This window comes from Ursus arctos, unplaced genomic scaffold (genome assembly GCF_023065955.2).
Source record: "Ursus arctos isolate Adak ecotype North America unplaced genomic scaffold, UrsArc2.0 scaffold_21, whole genome shotgun sequence".
NCBI classification, from domain to species: domain Eukaryota; kingdom Metazoa; phylum Chordata; class Mammalia; order Carnivora; family Ursidae; genus Ursus; species Ursus arctos.
Window position 1 is genome coordinate 37,739,211 of NW_026622886.1, and position 20,626 is coordinate 37,759,836.

General features: G+C 34.6%; 1 protein-coding gene across 1 annotated transcript in view; it reads left to right on the forward strand.

Annotated features, from left to right (window-relative positions):
* ZFC3H1 (zinc finger C3H1-type containing) overlaps positions 1-19,814 on the forward strand; it is a 50,518-nt gene extending 30,704 nt beyond the window's left edge. Inside the window, exons 19-35 of the mRNA XM_026500020.4 lie at positions 920-1,021; positions 1,329-1,448; positions 2,248-2,431; positions 3,937-4,123; positions 5,527-5,715; positions 6,346-6,583; positions 9,280-9,385; positions 9,471-9,669; positions 10,216-10,310; positions 13,909-14,019; positions 14,294-14,398; positions 14,536-14,701; positions 15,765-15,865; positions 17,722-17,823; positions 18,461-18,500; positions 18,745-18,807; positions 18,937-19,814. Of these exons, the coding sequence (XP_026355805.1) occupies positions 920-1,021; positions 1,329-1,448; positions 2,248-2,431; positions 3,937-4,123; positions 5,527-5,715; positions 6,346-6,583; positions 9,280-9,385; positions 9,471-9,669; positions 10,216-10,310; positions 13,909-14,019; positions 14,294-14,398; positions 14,536-14,701; positions 15,765-15,865; positions 17,722-17,823; positions 18,461-18,500; positions 18,745-18,807; positions 18,937-19,074 (2,246 nt within the window). The 3' untranslated portion in view covers positions 19,075-19,814. The remainder of the gene's footprint in view (positions 1-919; positions 1,022-1,328; positions 1,449-2,247; positions 2,432-3,936; positions 4,124-5,526; positions 5,716-6,345; positions 6,584-9,279; positions 9,386-9,470; positions 9,670-10,215; positions 10,311-13,908; positions 14,020-14,293; positions 14,399-14,535; positions 14,702-15,764; positions 15,866-17,721; positions 17,824-18,460; positions 18,501-18,744; positions 18,808-18,936) is intronic.
* The last annotated feature ends 812 nt before the right edge of the window (positions 19,815-20,626 follow it).

Below are 20,626 nucleotides of genomic sequence, written 5' to 3' on the forward strand. Positions count from 1 at the left end.
AGTTGTGACATCATTAAGTAGTTGTAATCAGTACATTCACCTATGACATTTTATCCAGATTTGCTCTGATATAGTAGTCACTAGCCATATCTCGCTATTCAAATATAAATTAATTAAAATTTCTTCCTTAGTTGCAGCAGCCACATTTCAGGTGCTTGATAGCTGCTTTTGAGCTCAATAGCTCATTAGTGGTAAGTAATTACCAATAGGATAGTGCAGATATAAGACATTTCATCATTGTGGGTAGTTCTTTGGACAGAGCTCATCTAAATAGTTAAGTTTATTTAGAAGAATGTATTAACGTATTTGTATAGCAATTTTATTAATGATTTTTAAACAGATCCCTATTTATTTTACTGTTTTAAAAAATAGAGAAGGATTTGGAAATTAAGATGATTGTGGTTTCAAATTCTATAAAGAAATAAAAAAGGACTTTATACACTTTGATATTATAGAAAGCATAGATTTCTGTGACATTGTGAATAAATACTGTTAAGGTTTTCTCTAGATTTATTGCCAAATATTAAGCCTTGAACTGTAAGTATTTTGGAAGTAAAGAAATTGGTGTTTATTAAAATTGAGTGTTAACCACAACCCAGAGTGATTGTAAAGTCATTGAATCTATGTAATCATTCTCAATTTGGGACTTTAATTTTCACTTGCTTGTTTAGTTTGTTTCAGGAAATACTTTTTTTTTTTTTGAGCCCAATTTGGGTGCATGATGTGGTAAGATGTGCCATAGTAGTTAAGGTAATGGAGGCCTTGCCTTCTAGGAGGCATATGTGTTTTTGACTAGTAACATATACTTCCTTTTAATTTTTAAATTACTCTTCACTTTATACTCTTTAATTAGCCTTGTCTCTGTAATCCGTGTTTTTCATGCTTTTTATAAATGAAGATAACATTCTTCTAATTTCAGAAAAATATGTTGAGAAACTTTTTGGAGTAAATAAAGATCGAATGTCAATGGACCAGATGGCTGTTCTCCTTGTTAGCAATATCAATGAAAGTAAAGGCCATAGTGAGTATCTCTGTCTCTGTCTCTCTCTCTCTTTCTCACGCGCACACACGCGCGCGCGCACACGGACCTTGTAGTTTCTTTATGATAGCAAATTTTCTGAGGTTATATTCTCCAAAATATATATGTATGTGTATATATGTATGTAACATGCTTACAGGATAAATAAACATCTCTTCCTCTAGGGCAGAAAATATATGTTATTTCTGACTAACAATAATTTTAGCTCTTTTTGAGTATTGTTTGGGTAGCCTTTAAAACTATAAAAAACGAGTTATATCAGGTAATAATCTTCTCCTGTCTACTTTAGCACCTCCATTTACAACCTACAAAGATAAAAGAAAGTGGAAGCCAAAATTTTGGAGGAAACCTGTTTCCGAGAATAGCTTCAGTAGTGATGAAGAACAGTCTACAGGACCAATTAAGTATGGTAAGAAGTAATTTAAGGCCCTGAATCATTAAATTATGGTGTTCTATCTAAGATGTCTGACACTTTATACTAATTTTTTGGTGTATCTGCTAGCTTGGGCTTTTTGGAGTTTTGTTTGTTTTTTGTTTTTCTATTTTTTTTGGAACAGTGATGCCTTTTGGCATTTAGTGCAATTCCTCATTGTGCTGGATTGCCCATTGCCTGGCCTGTGTCCATGAGGGCAGGTGTAGTATTTTATTTTGTTTTTGAGTCTGCTTTCTGACATGCAGTAGGCTTACAGAATGAATAAATAAATGAATAAACAAAGTAAATATGAATGAGTGCTGTATTGTCGAGCACATCTTATATTTTTGTAAGTTTGCATTATTTATTTAAGTTTGCATAATTTGTTTACTATTTGTGGATTAGATATCTAATAGATCCATGTTCCCATGTGCTTATTTAAATTAATGTAGTAGTTTTTCTCTAAATGTGGTAGAATAAATTACAACTTTTTTACTATTTAGTGAATGTGAATTATTAGGTGATCTTACCTTTAAAGTAGGTTGACCATACTTCTGGTTTGCCCAGCAGAATCCTAGTTTATACCTGTTACTTGGTGTACTTTTTAATAACACCCCTTTCACTTTTAGAAGTGTCCTGGTTTGTAAATTATATGACATTCGACCTTAAAGCTGTGAGCTACTGCGTATATTTTGAATCTTTAGATTTTTAGATTATTTTAAAGATGAGGCCAGTTGTTTTTTTCTTGGTCAGTGGATAAGAGACAGTATAAAGCTAATGATACTTTGCCTTCCAGCCTTCCAGCCAGAGAACCGAATAAATGTTCCAGCTTTAGATACAGTTGTCACTCCAGATGATGTCAGATACTTCACAAATGAGACTGATGACATTGCTAATTTAGAAGCAAGTGTGCTTGAAAATCCGTCTCATGTACAACTTTGGCTCAAGCTTGCGTACAAGTACTTGAATCAAAATGAGGGGTAAGTCTACTTCTGATCTTTGTGTCATCTGTTACACATTTATATTTTTATGTTTGAAGTTTGTTTCACCTGTGGTAGTCATGTTTCCATCATGGTATCAATGAAGTCTTTGTTTTTAACAAAGCCAAAAGCACTTTATTGTTTAAAAGCTATTAGAAAAAGTTTAAGATTAGATCTTGACTTGTGTGCGTGGCTCAGTGGTTTGGGTAATAAATTAGCCCCGGTTTTTAACTCTAGTAGGCTCTTATTTCAAAGTAAGATTAGTTAAAACAGTAAATTCTGAGTGGTATAAAATAAAGATTAATTATTGATTTTTCTTTTTAAAAGGCAGGTAGTGATAGTATCTTTTTTTTTTTTTTAAATATTTATTTATTCTTAGAGGGAGAAAGAGAAAGAGCGCACGCATGTGCGAGCGCACCTGGGAGAGTGGCAGAGGGAGAGGGAGAGAGAGTCCCAGGCAGACTCCGAGCTGAGCACAGAGCCCTGCACAGGCCTTGATCTCACGACCCCAAGATCATGACCTGAACTGAAACCAAGAGTCACCCACTCAACCAACTGTGCCACCCAGGCACCCCCAGTAGTGATAGTCTCTTAAAATTATAAAATCACAATAGAACAACTTAAATATTATGTTAATTGTTATTTAGAGATTTAAAGCTTATATAGGAACATCTAAATTCTGATGAATTGACTTTTTTCTCTGTGGCTGGTGTTATATTATGTGTCTTCAAATAAGGTAAATAGTAATTTTTTCACTAACCTGTTGCATTTTCTAACTCCTACTCTTTGATAGTATTAGCAGGAATAATCTTTTATTACTAGGAATAGCCTTTTATTACTGTAATCTGAATATCTGTCTTAAAACTTGTATAAAAGCTTTAGTAAGGCAGCATTACGGAATGCTATCACACATACCTAAATATGGTGTTTATTTAACTTGCCTTGTGTGTCATTTCCATGTTAATGGGGTAAGTTACAGTGTTTTCTTTTCTGACTCATATACTGAGTGAAGGCCAAAAGAACTGTACATTATTTTATGAATAGGATCATGAGAGACAATTATCTTCTTCAAGATATAGCAAGCTTTTGACCGTTGTAAAGAACTGTTATATTGAAAGCTTTGATATTTTGTGCTGGCACTAGCTGGCCTTGAGGGGGAATTGTTTAACTTTTCCCATTCCCAGACGAGTGTAACTCATAAAGCTATTGCTGAATATGGACATAAAGTACATTTGAAGTTGATAATCTAGGGGTTTTACAACATTGTGTTTTTATCTGGTAAATGCTCACTGAATATCAATTTAAAAAGGAATTGTTAGGTCTGTGGGAAATCAGGACCTTTTTTGGACTGATGTGATTTAAAATCCTAATCTACTTCTCTTCGTCGTAGGCGATTCTGCCTTCTCAGTAGGTTCTAGTAGAAAATGGACTCATTAGATCATCCTGATTTAAGAGTATTTTGAAGCATAAAAAAAAATGTTCTTGTGTTTTCTTTAAACGTGTAGGCTATGTTCAGAGTCCTTGGATTCTGCTTTAAATGTTCTGGCTCGAGCTTTGGAAAACAACAAAGACAATCCAGAAATTTGGTGCCATTACCTCAGATTGTTCTCAAAAAGAGGAACCAAGGAAGAAGTGCAGGAAATGTGTGAAACAGCTGTTGAATATGCTCCCGATTATCAAAGTTTTTGGACTGTGAGTAGAAAAGATAACATAGTTCTGTGTATGTGTATGTTTATAATTCTTTGGATCATCTTAAATATTGATATGTAGCTTAAGTCATATACTCTATCTGCATGTAGATAAAATAACTTTTCATTGTCCCATAACCTCAAAACCACTCCTGGGTCAGGTTAAATTTAGAATAAACAAGAAGAAAATATTTAGTGAAGAAGTAAATTTTCTTGTTGTTAAGTAAGGAAAAAAATGTAAACATTTTAAAACTTTTTACACTTACCTACTCATAGGCAGTTTTAGTTTGGACAAAAGTTAAGTGAATTTATTTTTTGCAAAGCCCCTGAAAAAAAAGGTTTTTAAAAAATTTATGTTTATGTAACATTTTCATGAATGTCAAGAAACATTTTATTATTTTTATTATCTGTTCTCGTTACTTATGAAAATAATATTAATCTATAATTCATACTAATAATTGAACTTTGCCAAGATACAAAGATTTGGTGAAAAAATGGTTTCTTCTTTATTTTCTGAGACAATGGGATGTTTCCTACCCATGCTTAAACTTAAAATTACAATTAATCCCCTTGTAAAATAAATATTCATTAATATTTGAATTTTTGCCAGCTTAACAATCATAAGGTTTAGCTAATCTTTTACTGTCAGATCTGTCATTTACTTGTTAACTGAAATTCAGAACAGCTGGATATGGATAACATGGTAACCCTTATTGAATGACCTCGCCGCTCTCTAACTCTCCTAACTCAGATACTGAAGTGAAAGATGCTTGATTTTTGACCTGGAGCCTTATGCCAAAGTTACTGTTACTGATCATTGTAAGATTTTATAGGGTATAATATTTTTCCTTAAAGTTGTTTGGTCTTTAAAGGACCTCTTAATTCCTTAGGCTCTTTTGTTTTGCCACATATATCTAATATGAATGCTATTCTCAAAACTTGTATACGGGCATATGCCTAAGCAGTGCAGATTGTATGTGACCCTAAACCTAAACTTCCGAAAATCTTTCGTGGTCTACTGCCATTTCTTTGTTGATTCAAGAAAAGGAGAGATGAAATTGCTTCAGGGTTATCCTAAGAGTACATCTGTATTACATTAGTTTTCATTTGAGTCCACTTTCCAACTTGTAGAAAGGGAAATGTAGGTTATAGTACTGGAAGATGGGGTTTGTTGTTGTTTTAAGTGAGCACCCAACTGGGGTTTGAACTCATGACCCCAAGATCAAGAGTTGTATGCTCTACTGACTGAGCCAGACAGTTGCCCCAGGAAAATGGGTTTATACATATTTATAATCATCCTTTTTGTAGGAATTGAAGATTTAATAAAACATTTAATGAAATGTAGAAAATCTGTAGCTTTACAGTTTATTTTTGTGAAATATAATTATATGAAACCTCTTTGGGCAGTTTCTGCACCTAGAAAGCACCTTTGAAGAAAAGGATTATGTATGCGAAAGAATGGTGGAGTTTCTGATGGGAGCAGCCAAGCGGGAAGCATCAGATATTCTGTCCTTTCAGCTCTTAGAGGCTCTCTTGTTTAGAGTTCAGCTCCACATATTTACTGGAAGATGCCAGAGTGCACTTGCAGTTTTACAGGTATACATTTATTATAGCATTTAATTACACTTTATAGAGAATTTTTAAAGGTCTGAAACATTATAGGTTAGCATTGTTTAATAAGAACACAGACTTTACATTTGAATCCTTGTTTTGCCACTTACTAGTAAGTTGGATCAGTTTATGACTGTTTCTTCATTTGCTTAGTGGGAATAATGGGTTTTTAAGAGTGTTTATGAGGTTTAAATGAAAATAATGTGTGTTAAGTACCCACCAGAATAAACTTCAATATTCACACAATAAGGGGAAAAAAAATAGTCCATACTGAAAATCTCCTCTATGGGTATGGTGGGGATTTTTTTGTTTTACTATTTTCTTTTTATCTTACTAGATTTTGAATGTCAAGACACTTAAAATGTACAAATAAGTTGAATCTTTTTTCATAAATTGTATCATAAACCTTAGCATAGTAAAAATTAGTCTGACGCTGACATCTTAAGTTTTTTTCATTTAAAAAATGGTTGATTATCAGTATTTTGACTTCGGTGTTTAAGAACCATTCCAGAGAAGCATGACATTCGTATTCTTCTTTGCCTTTATATTTGAATCTTATGAGAAATAGGAGTCATTATTTTTAAAAACAGAGATTATTTTTTCATTTTTACCTAGAATGCTTTGAAATCAGCTAATAGTGGAATAGTAGCTGAATACCTTAAAACAAGTGATCGATGTTTGGCATGGCTGGCCTACATACATCTTATTGAATTCAACGTTCTCCCTTCAAAATTTTATGATCCATCTAATGCCAATCCTTCAAGAATTGTTAACACAGAACCATTTGTAATGCCATGGCAAGCAGTTCAAGATGTAAAGACTAATCCTGACATGTTGTTAGCAGTTTTTGAAGGTAAGTATAAATGTTTATAAGTTATTTAGAATATCAACTTACGGGGCGCCTTAGGTGGCTCAGTTGTTAAGCATCTGCCTTCGGCTCAGGGCATGATCCCAGAGTCCTGGGATCCAGCCCCACATCAGGCTCCTTCGCTGGGAGCCTGCTTCTTCCTTTCCCACTCCCCCTGCTTGTGTTCCCTCTCTCGCTGACTGTCTCTCTGTCAAATGAATAAATAAAATCTAAGAGAAAAAAAAACATCAACTTACCCTTTATTATGAGTCTTCATAATTAATTGGAACAAATTTGTATGTATATATTGCAAATTGTAGTTTCACACTTTGTTATATAAATGCTTAGAAGATTAGAGATTGAAAAGAAAAGACGATTAGGGATTGAATCACGTAAGATAGACATTTGGCATATATGAAAGCCAGGAACTGTGCTATATTACATAATTTTTCTGTTTATGGCAAAAAATACCAGCTAAATATGTAGATAATAGAGATTATATAGGTTTAATGAGTTGATCGAATTAGAGAACCAGGTAGTTTTTTTAAAGTAGTCCATCAAGGTGGAAGTTAAAAGATTATATCTTATCTTTTCAAGCAACTGGAAAACAGTAAGGTATAAAGCCTATTTCCTTTTAGTAGGAAGCATATAGCCTAGTCAGAAGATAAAATCTATACATTTGATATAATTATTAAATGTATGAGGCCATGTAACTATATTGGTATATAGTCTAAATTCTGTGCTTACAGAAGAGACAAAGATCTGTGATTTATAGAATTATATTGTATAGGTCATAAACCCAAAGGAATGAGATTATTGTAGGTTGACATGATGAAGGAATTCTTCGTAGAAGAATCAGGACTCAGAGCTGGACTTTGAAGCTTGACTGTGATGTGACATAGTTGGCTTGCTCAAAGATGGACACTTGTCTTACTTATCTCTGTATTTGCCAAGGACCTATATTGTCTGGCAGGATACTGAGTGCTTAATAAATATTTATTGAATAAACCAGCGAAGAAAGGAAGGAAAAGAAGGATATTCCCATTAGGGGAGCTAAATAAAAAGCAACATAGAAATTGGTGCAATGGGGGCGCCTGGGTAGCGCAGTCGTTAAAGCGTCTGCCTTCGGCTCAGGGCGTGATCCCGGCGTACCGGGATCGAGTCCCACATCGGGCTCCTCCGCTATGAGCCTGCTTCTTCCTCTCCCACTCCCCCTGCTGTGTTCCCTCTCTCGCTGGCTGTCTCTCTGTTAAATAAATAAATAAAATCTTTAAAAAAAAAAAAAAAAAGAAATTGGTGCAATGGATTTGAAGGGAGATTAGGAGAAGGGAGAGTCCTTATCAAAGCGAGAGTTTATGCTGTAGAATAGTAAAAATTAAGCTTGGTAAGTAGAATAATACCAGATTTTCAAGAATTTTGTGAGTGTGGTAGACTTGATGACAGTGATTCTTGAAGAAAGGAAGAGTGTGCTGAAGAGGAATGATCCCAGAGGTATGAAAACAACCAGAAACTGATGGCCAGAAGTGAAGCACAAAAAAAGTAACCTGGGAAAGAGGGACTATTTATTGGAGACATTTGAAGTTATCACATAGAGATGTGGGGGACTGATTAAATATCAGGGAGGAAGAGAAGAAATAGTCAAAGATGATTTCGGGGTTTTGAGACTGGGGAAAAGAAAGTGTATGGATAGGAAACAGGTAAATTTGAGAGGACTGATTTTGGTAGTAGGAGTAGTATTTGTGAATGGTAGGTAATTGGTCATTCAAGTGAAAATGCTTGTTGGCAGAAGGAAATAAGGCATTGGTCCTAAAGTGGATGATTATGGATAGAGAAATGCTTTGAAAGTTATTAACATAGGAGTTATTGTATTATAAAGTGCTTTACAGTTTTTAGTGTGTTTTTGCAATAAATTATTCCATAGTTGAAGCAGTGAGATATTTTCTCTGAGGAAGTGGATATTTAAGAGTATAGCAGTAAGGAGTTAAAGAGAAGAGAGTCAATGAATGAGACCAAGAGGACACATAAATGAAGAAGAAGAACATTATCAAATGCTAATCAAATAAAACAAATGGAGAGATCGGCTTTTAGGTTTATTTAGATGATTTTTATAAGTGAACTTCAGAAGTGCAGTTTCAGAATGACATTCACTTTTAAACTCTAAGTCTGGGAAATCTTGCTACCACTGAGCAAGGAGGAAATGGTGACAGCTGTGCAAAGTGAAGCAGTGACCCACTCTCTGAGATGTAGAGTGGGGGCTCTGCAAGGGGGAAAGGGTGTTTAGAAGGAGTAAAGATCTAGTTTAGAGGGAGACATTTAAGTGGCTATAGAACAGAGAGCAGGGCCTCTTGAGTTGGGTCAAAGGAAAATGAAAAGAGAATTCATTATTTTTTTTTTTCGAGATCAGTTTTAAGGTACTTAGGTAAATGCAGAGACGCTTTTTAAGTGAAAGTGTTGATATATGTGAGAGCTCATATTGAATGGTTTTATTACCAGGAATGTGAAGGTAAGAAATTGAGTTTTAGGGAGTTTGGAGATACCTGAAAATACCTCCTTTGGGTAATAAGCCAGGAGTTCAGTAAAGACAGTAAGATGATGGTCAAGCAAAAGGGTAGGCCACCATGTTTCATTGGTCTCTCAGAGTTTAAAAAACATAGTCAAATCATTTTATGTTTGCTTTCTGTTGCTGTGATGTTTTTGGATAGATGCGGTGAAAGCTTGCACAGATGAGAGCCTTGCTGTTGAGGAAAGAGTAGAGGTCTGTGTTCCACTTTACGCAAACATGATTGCTCTGCACCAGCTTCTAGAGAGGTAAAATGTAATTGACAAGCAGTTAACCTTGCATTAAACATTGATTTTTTTTCCATGTGTTTAGACATGTTTTTTTCATATTAAGGTATGAGGCTGCAGTGGAGCTTTGTAAATGTTTATTGGAAACATGTCCCATGAACTGCCAGTTGTTGGAAGCCCTTGTTGCTTTATATTTGCAAACAAATCAGCACGACAAAGCCGGGGCAGTGTGGCTCAGCGCATTTGAAAAAAATCCTCAGAATGCAGAGGTTTTCTATCATACGTGCAAATTCTTCATCTTGCAGGTAAAAAAAAAAAAAAAAACCTCATAATTCTTAAATATTTTTTTGTGTTTAACAGTTTCTTATTTATTCTTTACGATGTCTCAGGCATCAGCCTCTCCAGGAAGCTTTTCCTAGTCTTTTTCCCTTTGGAGAATGTGTTAGGTATTCCTTCTCTCTTTGCTAGAAATACTCTGCATAGTTCTAGCGTTGCACTTATTATATTGCTTCGTAGTTTTGTTTCTAGCTGCTTTATATACTATAAGAACTTTGTGAGGGCCAGGACCATGTCTTAATCAGATTTAGAGCCCCCCCACACACTTAGCACCAGGGCTAAACATGTAATAGAAGCTTATTAGACATTTAATGGATGTTGTATATTGGGTGTTAAGCTATTTAATGGTTGGTTGGATTTAATTGGAGATCAGAATGTAGAAGTTATCTCTACCCCCATCTATTCAAGAAACTTAATCTAATCGGGGGGGTGGTTAAGGGCTTTTTCCTCCCTTGAAAGATTTAATTAAACATTGTAAGTCTAATATGTATCCTTCCTCTCTTTTTTTGAAATAGAATCAAGGAGATAATCTTCTTCCATTTTTGCGGAAGTTTATTGCATCCTTCTTTAAACCTGGGTTTGAGAAGTTCAGTAACTTGGATCTGTTTCGGTAAGTTTTGAACTCCTGATTTTATAGAAGAAAGGGACAGTATAGTTTATTGGAAAGATTACAGATTTTTTGTGGGTTGATTACATTTTAGACTGATGTAAAAAAAAATACTGGAACACTGTTCAGAACTGTTAAGAGGGCAATAGAACTGAATAAAAACAGAGAAAAGATGTAATATGCTTTGCATTCTTTGGGTTAAAGACACTAACAAAGGCAGGCTTATATTAACATCATGGTGACTCATTCTGCTTTAATTCATTGTTATTAATTTTAGCACTTAATACTATAGCAGTGAGTTATCTGAGACAATCTTAAGTGAGTTTTGAAAAAAGGAATTTTAATTTATTTGATTGGTGATCTCAAATGGATGTACATAATATACCTTTTACTTTTTTTTAAGTCTAAAGAGAACCGCTCTAGCCTCTGAAATACAGAGTGAGAAGTTTTCAAGCAGACTTTTCTCAGGCATCTTCTCAGTAACTTATGTAAAGCTCTGTATTTACTGCCTTTGCTTGCTTGGTTGTGAGTTCTTACTCTAACAAGAGAACAACAATAAAAGGCCACAGGAAATCGTAAAGAATTATTTGGGGGGGAGGCTTCTTTTCCCTTCTTTCTCCCCATCTCTCTGTAGGCATCAGCAAACTTTTTCACTTAAGGACCGGATAGCAAATCTTTCAGGCTTGCAAACCATATGGTCTATCACTGCGTGTCACCTATGCTGTTTTAGGAAGAAAAGTAGCCAGAGACAACATATAAATGAATGAGCATGGCTGTATTCTAATAAAACCTTATTTACAAAAATAGGTGTAGTCTGCTGTTTCCAAGTAAAACTGCATCAAAAGGAAAATACTTTATCATCACATACTCTATGTTCGGAAGAACTGAGAGAAGGAAGGCCCTGGGGCAGCTGGGTGGCTCAGTCAGTTAAGCGTCTGCCTTTGGCTCAGGTCATGATCTGGAGTCTCAGGATTGAGCCCACATCGCATGGAGTTTCCTGCTCAGTGGGGAGTCTGCCTCTCACTCTGTCTGCTCCTCCCCCGACTTGTGCTTGCTCTCTTGCTCATTCTCTCCCTCAAATAAATAAGTAAATAAAATCTTAAAAAAAAAAAAAATGAAGGCCTAAGCTGAATATCTCCTAAAAATTTTTATTGTAGAAAACAGTACAGATAACATTTTGGTTTTATACATGCAAGTCTAATGCTTAGAAATATTTTTCTTTATTTAGGTGCTCCCTATGCCGACCGCACAGTGTAGCAGTGTTACATAAAAACACATTTTTAAAAAGTAACTCACATTTTGTTAATTTGGTGCTTCATCTACCCTAGAATTTTTGTGAACATTGCAGTTTTAGTTGAGATTTGACAAAAGTGGGGGTCCCTATTCTTTCCTAGACTTGAGTCTTTATGTCTGTCCTTTACGATAACCAGTTTATTGACATAGTGATTTTAGTACTGTTTCTGAAATTCTTTCTGCTCTGTTACAACTAGATTAATACCTTATAGTTAATTACAAAAGAATAATTTAAAATACAAATTAATGGAGAAGAATTAAACCATTCTCTAAGGAACTTAGAGATTATTCAGCTTCCTCATGCTGACTTTGTCCCTGTTTAAATTAGAGTGCTTTAATGTCTCAAACTTGGGCACAGGACAGATCCAAAGCTGACCTTTTTACAGACTTGCTGGGTCTGATCTTCCCTTGGGCATGGAGGTAATTGGTTTAGCTTGAAAGAAGATGCTGCCAGTTTCTACTGTGGTAACTAATCAAAGATCTTCAGATCTTCTTGATGTCAGCTTAATGAAGCAGACTAAATAACTGTCAATAAAAATTTGGAAATGGGCTGCCTCCAGATAATTTTCTCATTGTTTACTAAGTCACCTTGCTTTATTAAATTTTTCATGGGAATAGCCATAATTCACAGTACACTAAGAGTTAAAAGAAAAGAGTACCTTGTGCTTAGTTTATTTAAGTAACACTGAAGACCTTATTTCCACAGAGTGTGCATTTTCAGTTAATTTAGGAAATACATTTTGAGTCAGTTATTAGAAGAATGGCAGTAGGTGGGAGAGTTTTTAACATTTTCATACTTATTGATATTGATATAAATTTTTTAAATTTATAAATATAGCCAAAGTTTATTAATAGGGTAAGTCAGTGCTCTTACTAGGTTCAAAAAAAAATTTTTTTTTACTTCATGAGTAGAAACTGTAAAGCAAAATGCTTAGAATATTGTATGTATTGTAATATTTACCTAGAGTTGGATTCTATCTTTTCCCTTTTTATGTAACATTTATTATAAAGACAGGGGGGCATGTGGGTGGCTCAGTCGGTAGAGCGTCCAGCTCTTGATTTTGGCTTAGGTCAAAATCTCAGGGTCGTGAGATCAAGTCCTGCATCAGGCTCCGTGCCCAGCGTAGAGTCTGCTTCTCTCCCTCTTCCTCTGTTGTTCTTCCTCCCCCCCCCCTTGCATTCTCTCTCTCTCTCAAATAAATAAATCTTAAAAAAAAAAACTAGATAAGGTAATTTTCATGCATTTTAAGTCCATTTGAAGATTTGTAGGTAGCCACAAAAATTAACTTGGGAATTTTATTCATTTTACCGAAGTTAGCCTAGGAATGGAGTCTTACATAGATTAGATTTGAAGTCATCTCTTAAGTCAGTTTTCAGTTGACAAATCTAGTATCTTTAGAAGTTAAGTGATTAACTAAGGGTAATATAGTTAGTTATGGCCAAGTTCGCAGGATGGTAATAACCTGACTTCTAGATGTCTCGCTTCTTCCTTTGCTTATGGTTCGTCCTGCCCTCTGCCACCATACAACTTCTCTAATCCATTAAAACCTAGTTCCTTGAAATAATTTTTAAATCCAAGAGATCAGTGAATTTCCTTTAAAAACATTGTTCTTGCGGATATTGGTAAACGTACACACAAATTCAGATATATTGGGGAGAAACCTAAATTAGTGAGAGTCAAATAGATTTCTTTACTGATTGACTTCATACAGCCGTTTAATATCCTATTAAATATCCTACTGTGGCTTTTTAAGAGGGCTGTAATTTTCAGTATTTCCCAGTCTTATTTGATCATGGACCTCTTTTGACAAGTGCCTTATGGACCAGTATGTTGTAGAATATGCTTTGATATCATTAATAAAATGAAACCTATAATGGTATATATGTGTATGTGTGTATATGAGAAAGATTGTTTTCAGAAGTCTAGTTTTGTAACTTTTAAAGAACTTTTTTTTTTTTACAAGAAAGTATAGATTTTGTGGGTAAATTTTAGAGACATGATAATCCCATTTGTTCTCTGTTTTTAATTAGATTTAATTAGATGATTATGGGTTTTGTTTAATTTGGAGGGTAAAATAAATTCATTTTTGAAGAGGGGTTACTCATGTAGGGTATAAAAGAGTAAATTGTGTGATGCAAGGATGAGACCAAAGTCTCAAGACTTAAAATATTTCAAAGACATTTAAGTTGAAGCAGAGTGTTTTTGTTTTGTTCTGGTTTGTTTTTGTTTTTCTTAAGTATTAGTAATCCATGTGTGCATAGGCGTAATTTCAAACAGAGGTTTTGTATTTTTGTGGTTTTTTTTCAGGTATCTTTTAAATATACCAGGACCACTTGACATTCCAGCCCGTTTATGTAAAGGGAATTTTGATGATGAGATGTTTAACTACCAAGTTCCTTATTTGTGGCTGATATACTGGTGAGACATTATCTACTGTGGAGAGATATACTGCATATTAGACTTGCATTTGTTACTTACTACTGAATTACACTGTATTAAAACGAATTTGATGTTCTAATCATTGAAGCAAAATTAAAGGGATGCTAAGCTTTATACATTATTAAAGAAGAAACCTCAAAAGAAGGATTCCATTGTAATAATATCTGTAATGTTTAAAATAATACTTTGTCATTCCTTTACCTAATTGAATTGAGCTGTAGACATACAATGTTTTCCTTCATTTTTTAAACAGCCTTTGTCATCCTCTTCAATCAAGTATTAAAGAGACAGTGGAGGCATATGAGGCAGCATTAGGGGTGGCCATGAGATCTGATATAGTGCAGAAGATTTGGATGGAGTAAGTTTAGTTCCCGTTAATAAGAATGGGATTTGGAATAAAAGGATATGGTGGGGAAAGGGGTGATCATCTTTCTGAGTGAGAGAAACACTGTCTTACCTTAATTATTCTAAATTACAATATTTTTCTTTTGGCAGTTATCTTGTCTTTGCCAATAATAGAGCTGCTGGATCCAGAAACAAAGTCCAAGAATTCAAATTTTTTACTGATTTAGTGAATAGATGTTTGGTTACAGTCCCTGCCCGATACCCCATTCCTTTTAGCAGTGCTGATTACTGGTCCAACTATGAATTTCATAATAGGGTAAGAACTTAAAACTTTTTTTTCTTTAGGTAGTTATACAAAAGAAGGGGACTTAAAAAATGACAGCAAAACTCTTGTTTTATATCAAGAGAGCTTTTTCTTAGGACCACTTTTGTAGCATTTACTGTTATTCTTGACTATGTTTCCTACTTATGACTTAAATCTAGGAACAGAGCCCTTTAAGTTAAAAGTGCATATTGATTGTTATATTTAAGAAAATTTAACATTGAAGTAAAATTGAAGAAATGTTAAGATATATTAAAGACATATTAAAGATGAAAGACCAAAAGAAGTAATTATAATAATATCTGTAATGTTTTGCTTATTTGGAAATTTTACTCAATGAAAATTCCATAATATACAGTGTAGCTACTTTTTTTGGTTAATATTTTGTCAAGTGAATATTAGCTATACATAGGGCATAAGAAAGCTGAAATTGCATGCTGTTTAAAATTTTAATAGTAGAATATGACTAGTGGTATATTTATAAGGTTATTTTCTCATAGGAAAGGAAGCACGGGTCTGGTTTAGTTTATTTTCAGAGTCCCCTTTCATTCAGTGCAATGTAGGCTTAAAGCTCCATGTAGAAATATATGTATTTTATTTTATTTTTTGGTGGGATGGTTTTGTTGCTAATCGGGATAACCAATTATTATGCTTTGTACTTCTATGCCATTCTTTATCCCAGGATCTCAAACCACTTTATGGACATTAAGTCATTTACACACGGGCATTCCATGAGCAAGATGTGGCAGGTATTATTAGTCCTATGACTTGCCCAGCTATACAGCAAGTAAAGGTAGACTCAGGAATGTAAACCCGGACTCCTGGCTTCTTGTCAGTTTTCTCAGTCCATGGCTGTCATCACTAGATCATATTTCCTAATTCATATTTGGAAAGTCACTAATATAATTAATGGTAGGAACTGTAACTCACAGCATCATATGTTGTTATAATTTATACATTCATGTCTTAAAGACCATTTTGGTTTTCTCATTAAAATACATAGGTAATTGGATTTCACATTTTGTTGCATTCATTTTCCCCCCCTCAACCTTTACAGGTTATTTTCTTTTATTTGAGCTGTGTTCCAAAGACTCAGCATTCCAAAACCTTGGAACGGTTTTGCTCAATTATGCCAACTAATTCTGGACTTGCACTGAGGTAAGAAAAAAAAATATTTTTGGTCTCAGCCTAATAGTATATAGCTCTTCATATAAAATTATTCTAAAAAAATTTGATAAGAGTTGTCTGTTCTTTTGCATTTTCTCATTGATATATACTACTTTAATTTCAGAGTTGTTAAACAATACACAGCTATTCATGTAAAAGTCAGTATAAAAATCTGGTTACTTCAGAAAACTACAGATTATAAATAAGGGGCATATAATTCAATTAAAGTTCATCTGCCTTCCCTAAGCACACACCATCTCTCCTTAGCACATACATTATAAGCAGTAAGTATGTTTTACATGCTTTTTACATTCCAATAAAAAGGAATATTGCTTAAAAAGGTTTATAAAGTGTTAATGGAGATAGCAGTCAACTATACATAGTTTGGTTACTATGACTTGTTTTCATGTAGGTCAGTCGCTGTCAAGTATTATGCATCAGAGTCTCCTGGGATGCTCATTTAAAATACAGATTCCTGGGCGCACCTGGCTGGCTCAGTTGGTAGAGCATGTGACTCTAGATCCTCACAGGTTAAGAGTTCAAGCCCTACATTGGGCTTGGAGCCTGCTTTAAAAATCAATTAATTAATTAAATAAAATACAGATTCATGAGCTTGAGTCTTCCAATACATTTGAAAAACACTTATCTAGGAATTTCATACCTTGAATTAGAGGGAGATTTCTGAGCATTTCTTTGTAGTTTCTCTGCTCTGACAGAGTAAACTTATTCTCACCCTCAAGAATTGTGCTTAATTCAAAATGGTACCCTCCGTGGTAATGCTTTGGCTTCTACTTGTGCAGTCACTCCCACTGCATCAGTTGTGTATGTTTCTAAGTTTGTTTTGTGGATCATAAGGTACCTAAAATATTTATCAAATATTTCCTTGTGTTTTAAAGTATTTACAGTCCACTTAGCATGTGAGAAAATGGTAAGAGATTGAAAAAAATTTAAAGGCTTAAGGCTATGACAAAAATAGTGCTTCATAATAAAAATTCTTAGTAAGCATTCCAGTCTGGAGACGGTAATGCTGAAATTTCTATTATAAAGCATCACCTTTGAGGTGCTTGGGTGCCTCAGTCAGTTAAGCTTCTACCTTCGGCTCAGGTCATGATCCCAGGGTCCTGGGATCAAGCCCTGTGTTGGGCTCCCTGCTCAGTGGGGAGTCTGCTTCTCCTTCTCCCTCTGCCCCTCCCCCGGGTTGTGATCACTCACTCGCTCTGAAATAATAAATAAAATCTTTATTAAAAAAAAAAGTATTACCTTTGGTAAAACGTGAAAAACAGAAAATGTCATATTTTGACTAGTTTCTATTAGGGTAGGCATTTAGGAATACAGGTAGTTTAATTGTTGATTTTGATGATAGACCTCCACTTCTGTGTTTTGATAGTTATTTCCTTGTGGTCATTCTTGTCTTTTTTTTTTTTTTCTTCCAGAATAGAGAACTATTATAATAGTCACTGTACTTACATTTTAACCCAAGAAGCATTCATATTTACATCTACTCCATTTAATAAAGAAAAATACAAGGAAATTGTATTAATATATCAAGTCATTATTTTCAAAAATTTGGGGGAGGGAGCACATGGAGTGAGTGCTTTAATAGGAATACGTGGACAAATTTTAGTTTGTTGAATGTGGCATGGGCCTTGACTGGGCATCTTGCTAGTTTGCCTATTCCTGTCCCAGGGCAGTTTTTGTAAGAGGCATTCTACAATCACTTGCTGAGTAGCCTTGAGGGAATTTAACTGATCAGAAATTATACCTCATCAAACATTCTGCTCATAGAGCACGTTTGGGGTTCCCTACACTTGCAATGCTTTGTTCATTTTCCTGAATGTACTTTGCAGGCTACTTCAACATGAATGGGAAGAAAGCAATGTTCAGATTCTGAAACTTCAAGCCAAGATGTTTACATATAATATTCCAACATGCCTGGCCACCTGGAAAATGTAATGCAGCAATCATGTACATGTTTTTATAGCTATTGCTTTTATTTGTAAGGTTTGCTCCATACAGGTAAATCTGAAATGACATCTATTTTTTTTTTTCCTGGACAGATTTCTACTCTAATTTAGATTTATTTTTGGCACTTGCTGAGCTTTTCTACTGAGAGTAAGGGTGTGCTCATTAACAATTGCTCCTAAAAACAGAATGGATGGAGTATTAATTTTTTTTGAAGCAGAGCATTTAGATAACAGTACTATTTTCAAACAAATCTGTTACACACATTTTAAGACCATCTTTTTTTTAAATGTGGGGTTTTCCCCCCTCTTATAATCTGATGTCTTCTTTCTTTTAAAGGTTATTTTTAGTGCCAGGTGTTTTTACTAGTAATTATGAGTATTTTTCATGAACGTTATTTATGTTCAAAAGACTGGTCTGCTTAATTCTTGTAAAGTTGATAAAAATTGTTGAATTTTTCTTTTCACTATAGGTTACCCTCCTTGGAAGTTTAGCCTGTTACTTTCAGGAAGTTTTGTACTCAGATTCCCACAGTCAGTATTCTGCCAGTGGTAGTATCTCATTTCGTTCAAAGATATATAAATTTTTCTTTTCCCTTTTCTATGTTCCTTTTTTTTTTCTTAGAGCCATTGCTGCTGAGATTGTTCTAAAGGGACAAAGAGAGGTAAGCTATGATTGATTTATCAGATGGGTCACTTTGTTTTTAAGCTGTTCGGCCCTTTTGTTGACTTCTCAGTTTAAAAGGATTAAAACATAAACGTTTATGTGCTAAGAACTCTATATGTTTGGAAACTTGAAAACCCAGTGTAGCCGTTTTGTATATTATGAGGTTCCAGTGAATAATTAGGATTATAAAGGTGTTCCTCATCATGTTTCCTGATGGAATTGTGTGTATATCTATCTTATAGGTCCACCGTTTATATCAGAGAGCCTTACAGAAGTTACCTCTTTGTGCATCACTGTGGAAAGATGTAATGCTTTTTATCTTTTATTTCATCTTGAAGTTTTCCTATAAATTTTCTGCATGTGCCATATCCATTGATGTGGTGATGCTCAAAATCTAGCTAAGTCTTACTTCTGTGCTTCCCTGTCTTTTACAGCAACTCTTGTTTGAAGCATCAGAAGGAGGTAAAACTGATAACCTGAGAAAACTAGTTTCCAAGTGCCAAGAGATTGGAGTCAGCCTAAATGAGCTCTTAAATTTAAACAGTTACAAAACAGAAAGCAAGAATCACTGAACACTGGGTGCAGTCAGTTCTAAGTCCTTATAATAATTGCCAAAATTATTTGAATGATCCTTCAAGATTAGGCTGATCCCTGGCTAAGGTCTGCGTAAGGCAGACAAGCATTACTGATCATATCAAGTCCCCTACAATATCCTATCCTCAAAACCGGAAGCAATGAACATGACCCTCTTCGGTTGGATAAATGAACTTCCTGTTTGGCCTACTTCTGGGCCCTGCCAGATTCTCATAACATCATGTACGTAAGTATAGTTCCTCAAAGTGACTGACATTTATTTTAATTTTGCTTTGTTTTTGTTTTTATTTTTTACTTTTCCCCCTTTCTTTACGTTGCGCTATTCCTGATTCACTTGACACACTCTGATGCCTGAGAGATTCTTGTTTGGGATTTAATTTCCAGGGCTGTGTTTACAGTAAAATGCAGGCAGTCCCTTTTAGTTCTTCTTCTTTAAACCTTTTGAGATTCTTCATTTCAGGATTTAAAACTTAAGCAGTCCATCTTAAGGAAAGTGTAACTGCCATGGCCACAAGTCTGCTAGTTGCACTTGAATGCTCTAACAGGGTTGTTTATTGCCCTTTCTACGTTCTGGACTCCTTGCCGAGACTGTTTAACTTGAAGATTAAAGAAACTATTGCAAATGCCAGTGCATCAGAACCTAAGAGTGGTCAAATATTATGTGCAATTTTTTTGTAAAGAAATTTTAATTTATAATAAAGTTTAACAGTTTAAAGAACAGTTAATATTTGAACTGCTTTGTATTGAAATACTACTTTGTAGTATTAAAATTGTTTATAAACAAAATATTTTTAATATAAGTTTAACTTTTTAAAAGATGTTGCTGTCTTTATTCACTTTTCACACTGTGGTGGGCAAGGGTTGAAGGTAGGAGATACGGATTTTCACTCTAACTATATCCTAACCTGCTTTCCTATAAAAACATTCTAGTGACTTTTAAATTTATGACAGTATAGGTTCTGTTCTGTTTTGAGGACAGTGAACACATAGGTTTGCATTACCATTAAATTCCTCGTTCTCAACACCCAGTGTTTAGAAAGTATCTCCCAACTGTAGTTTGAATGATTTGCTTAGTGACATGCTGTCTTATGTTGAATACTGGTATGACCAAATATAAAGACCTTGCAGTGTTTTTCCCGAGTCTATAGTCGGTGGTTTGCACCTGGTAAAAAATTGGTCAATGACATGCATACAACACACATACACACTCACTCACTTTCATAAATCTGGTTTTATAGCCACAGTTCAATCTAACTGTTGGAGGCAGAGCAGCAGCCCCTGTGAAATAGTAGGCAAATTTGTACATCTGGACATTTGTATAATGCTTAGTCAAAATAAACCATGTTTTGAGGCCCTACTATGTGCCTACCAGATGGTGCATATTTGGATAGTAAGTGCTGTTGGATGAGGTCAGGAATGAAACCCACTTCTCTAGTGTCTTTCATTAAATCAAAAAGAGGCTGATTGATTTACCTCTAAAACCAAAGAAATTTGGGTGGAAGATCATTTTCTTCCATTTGATGCATTTAA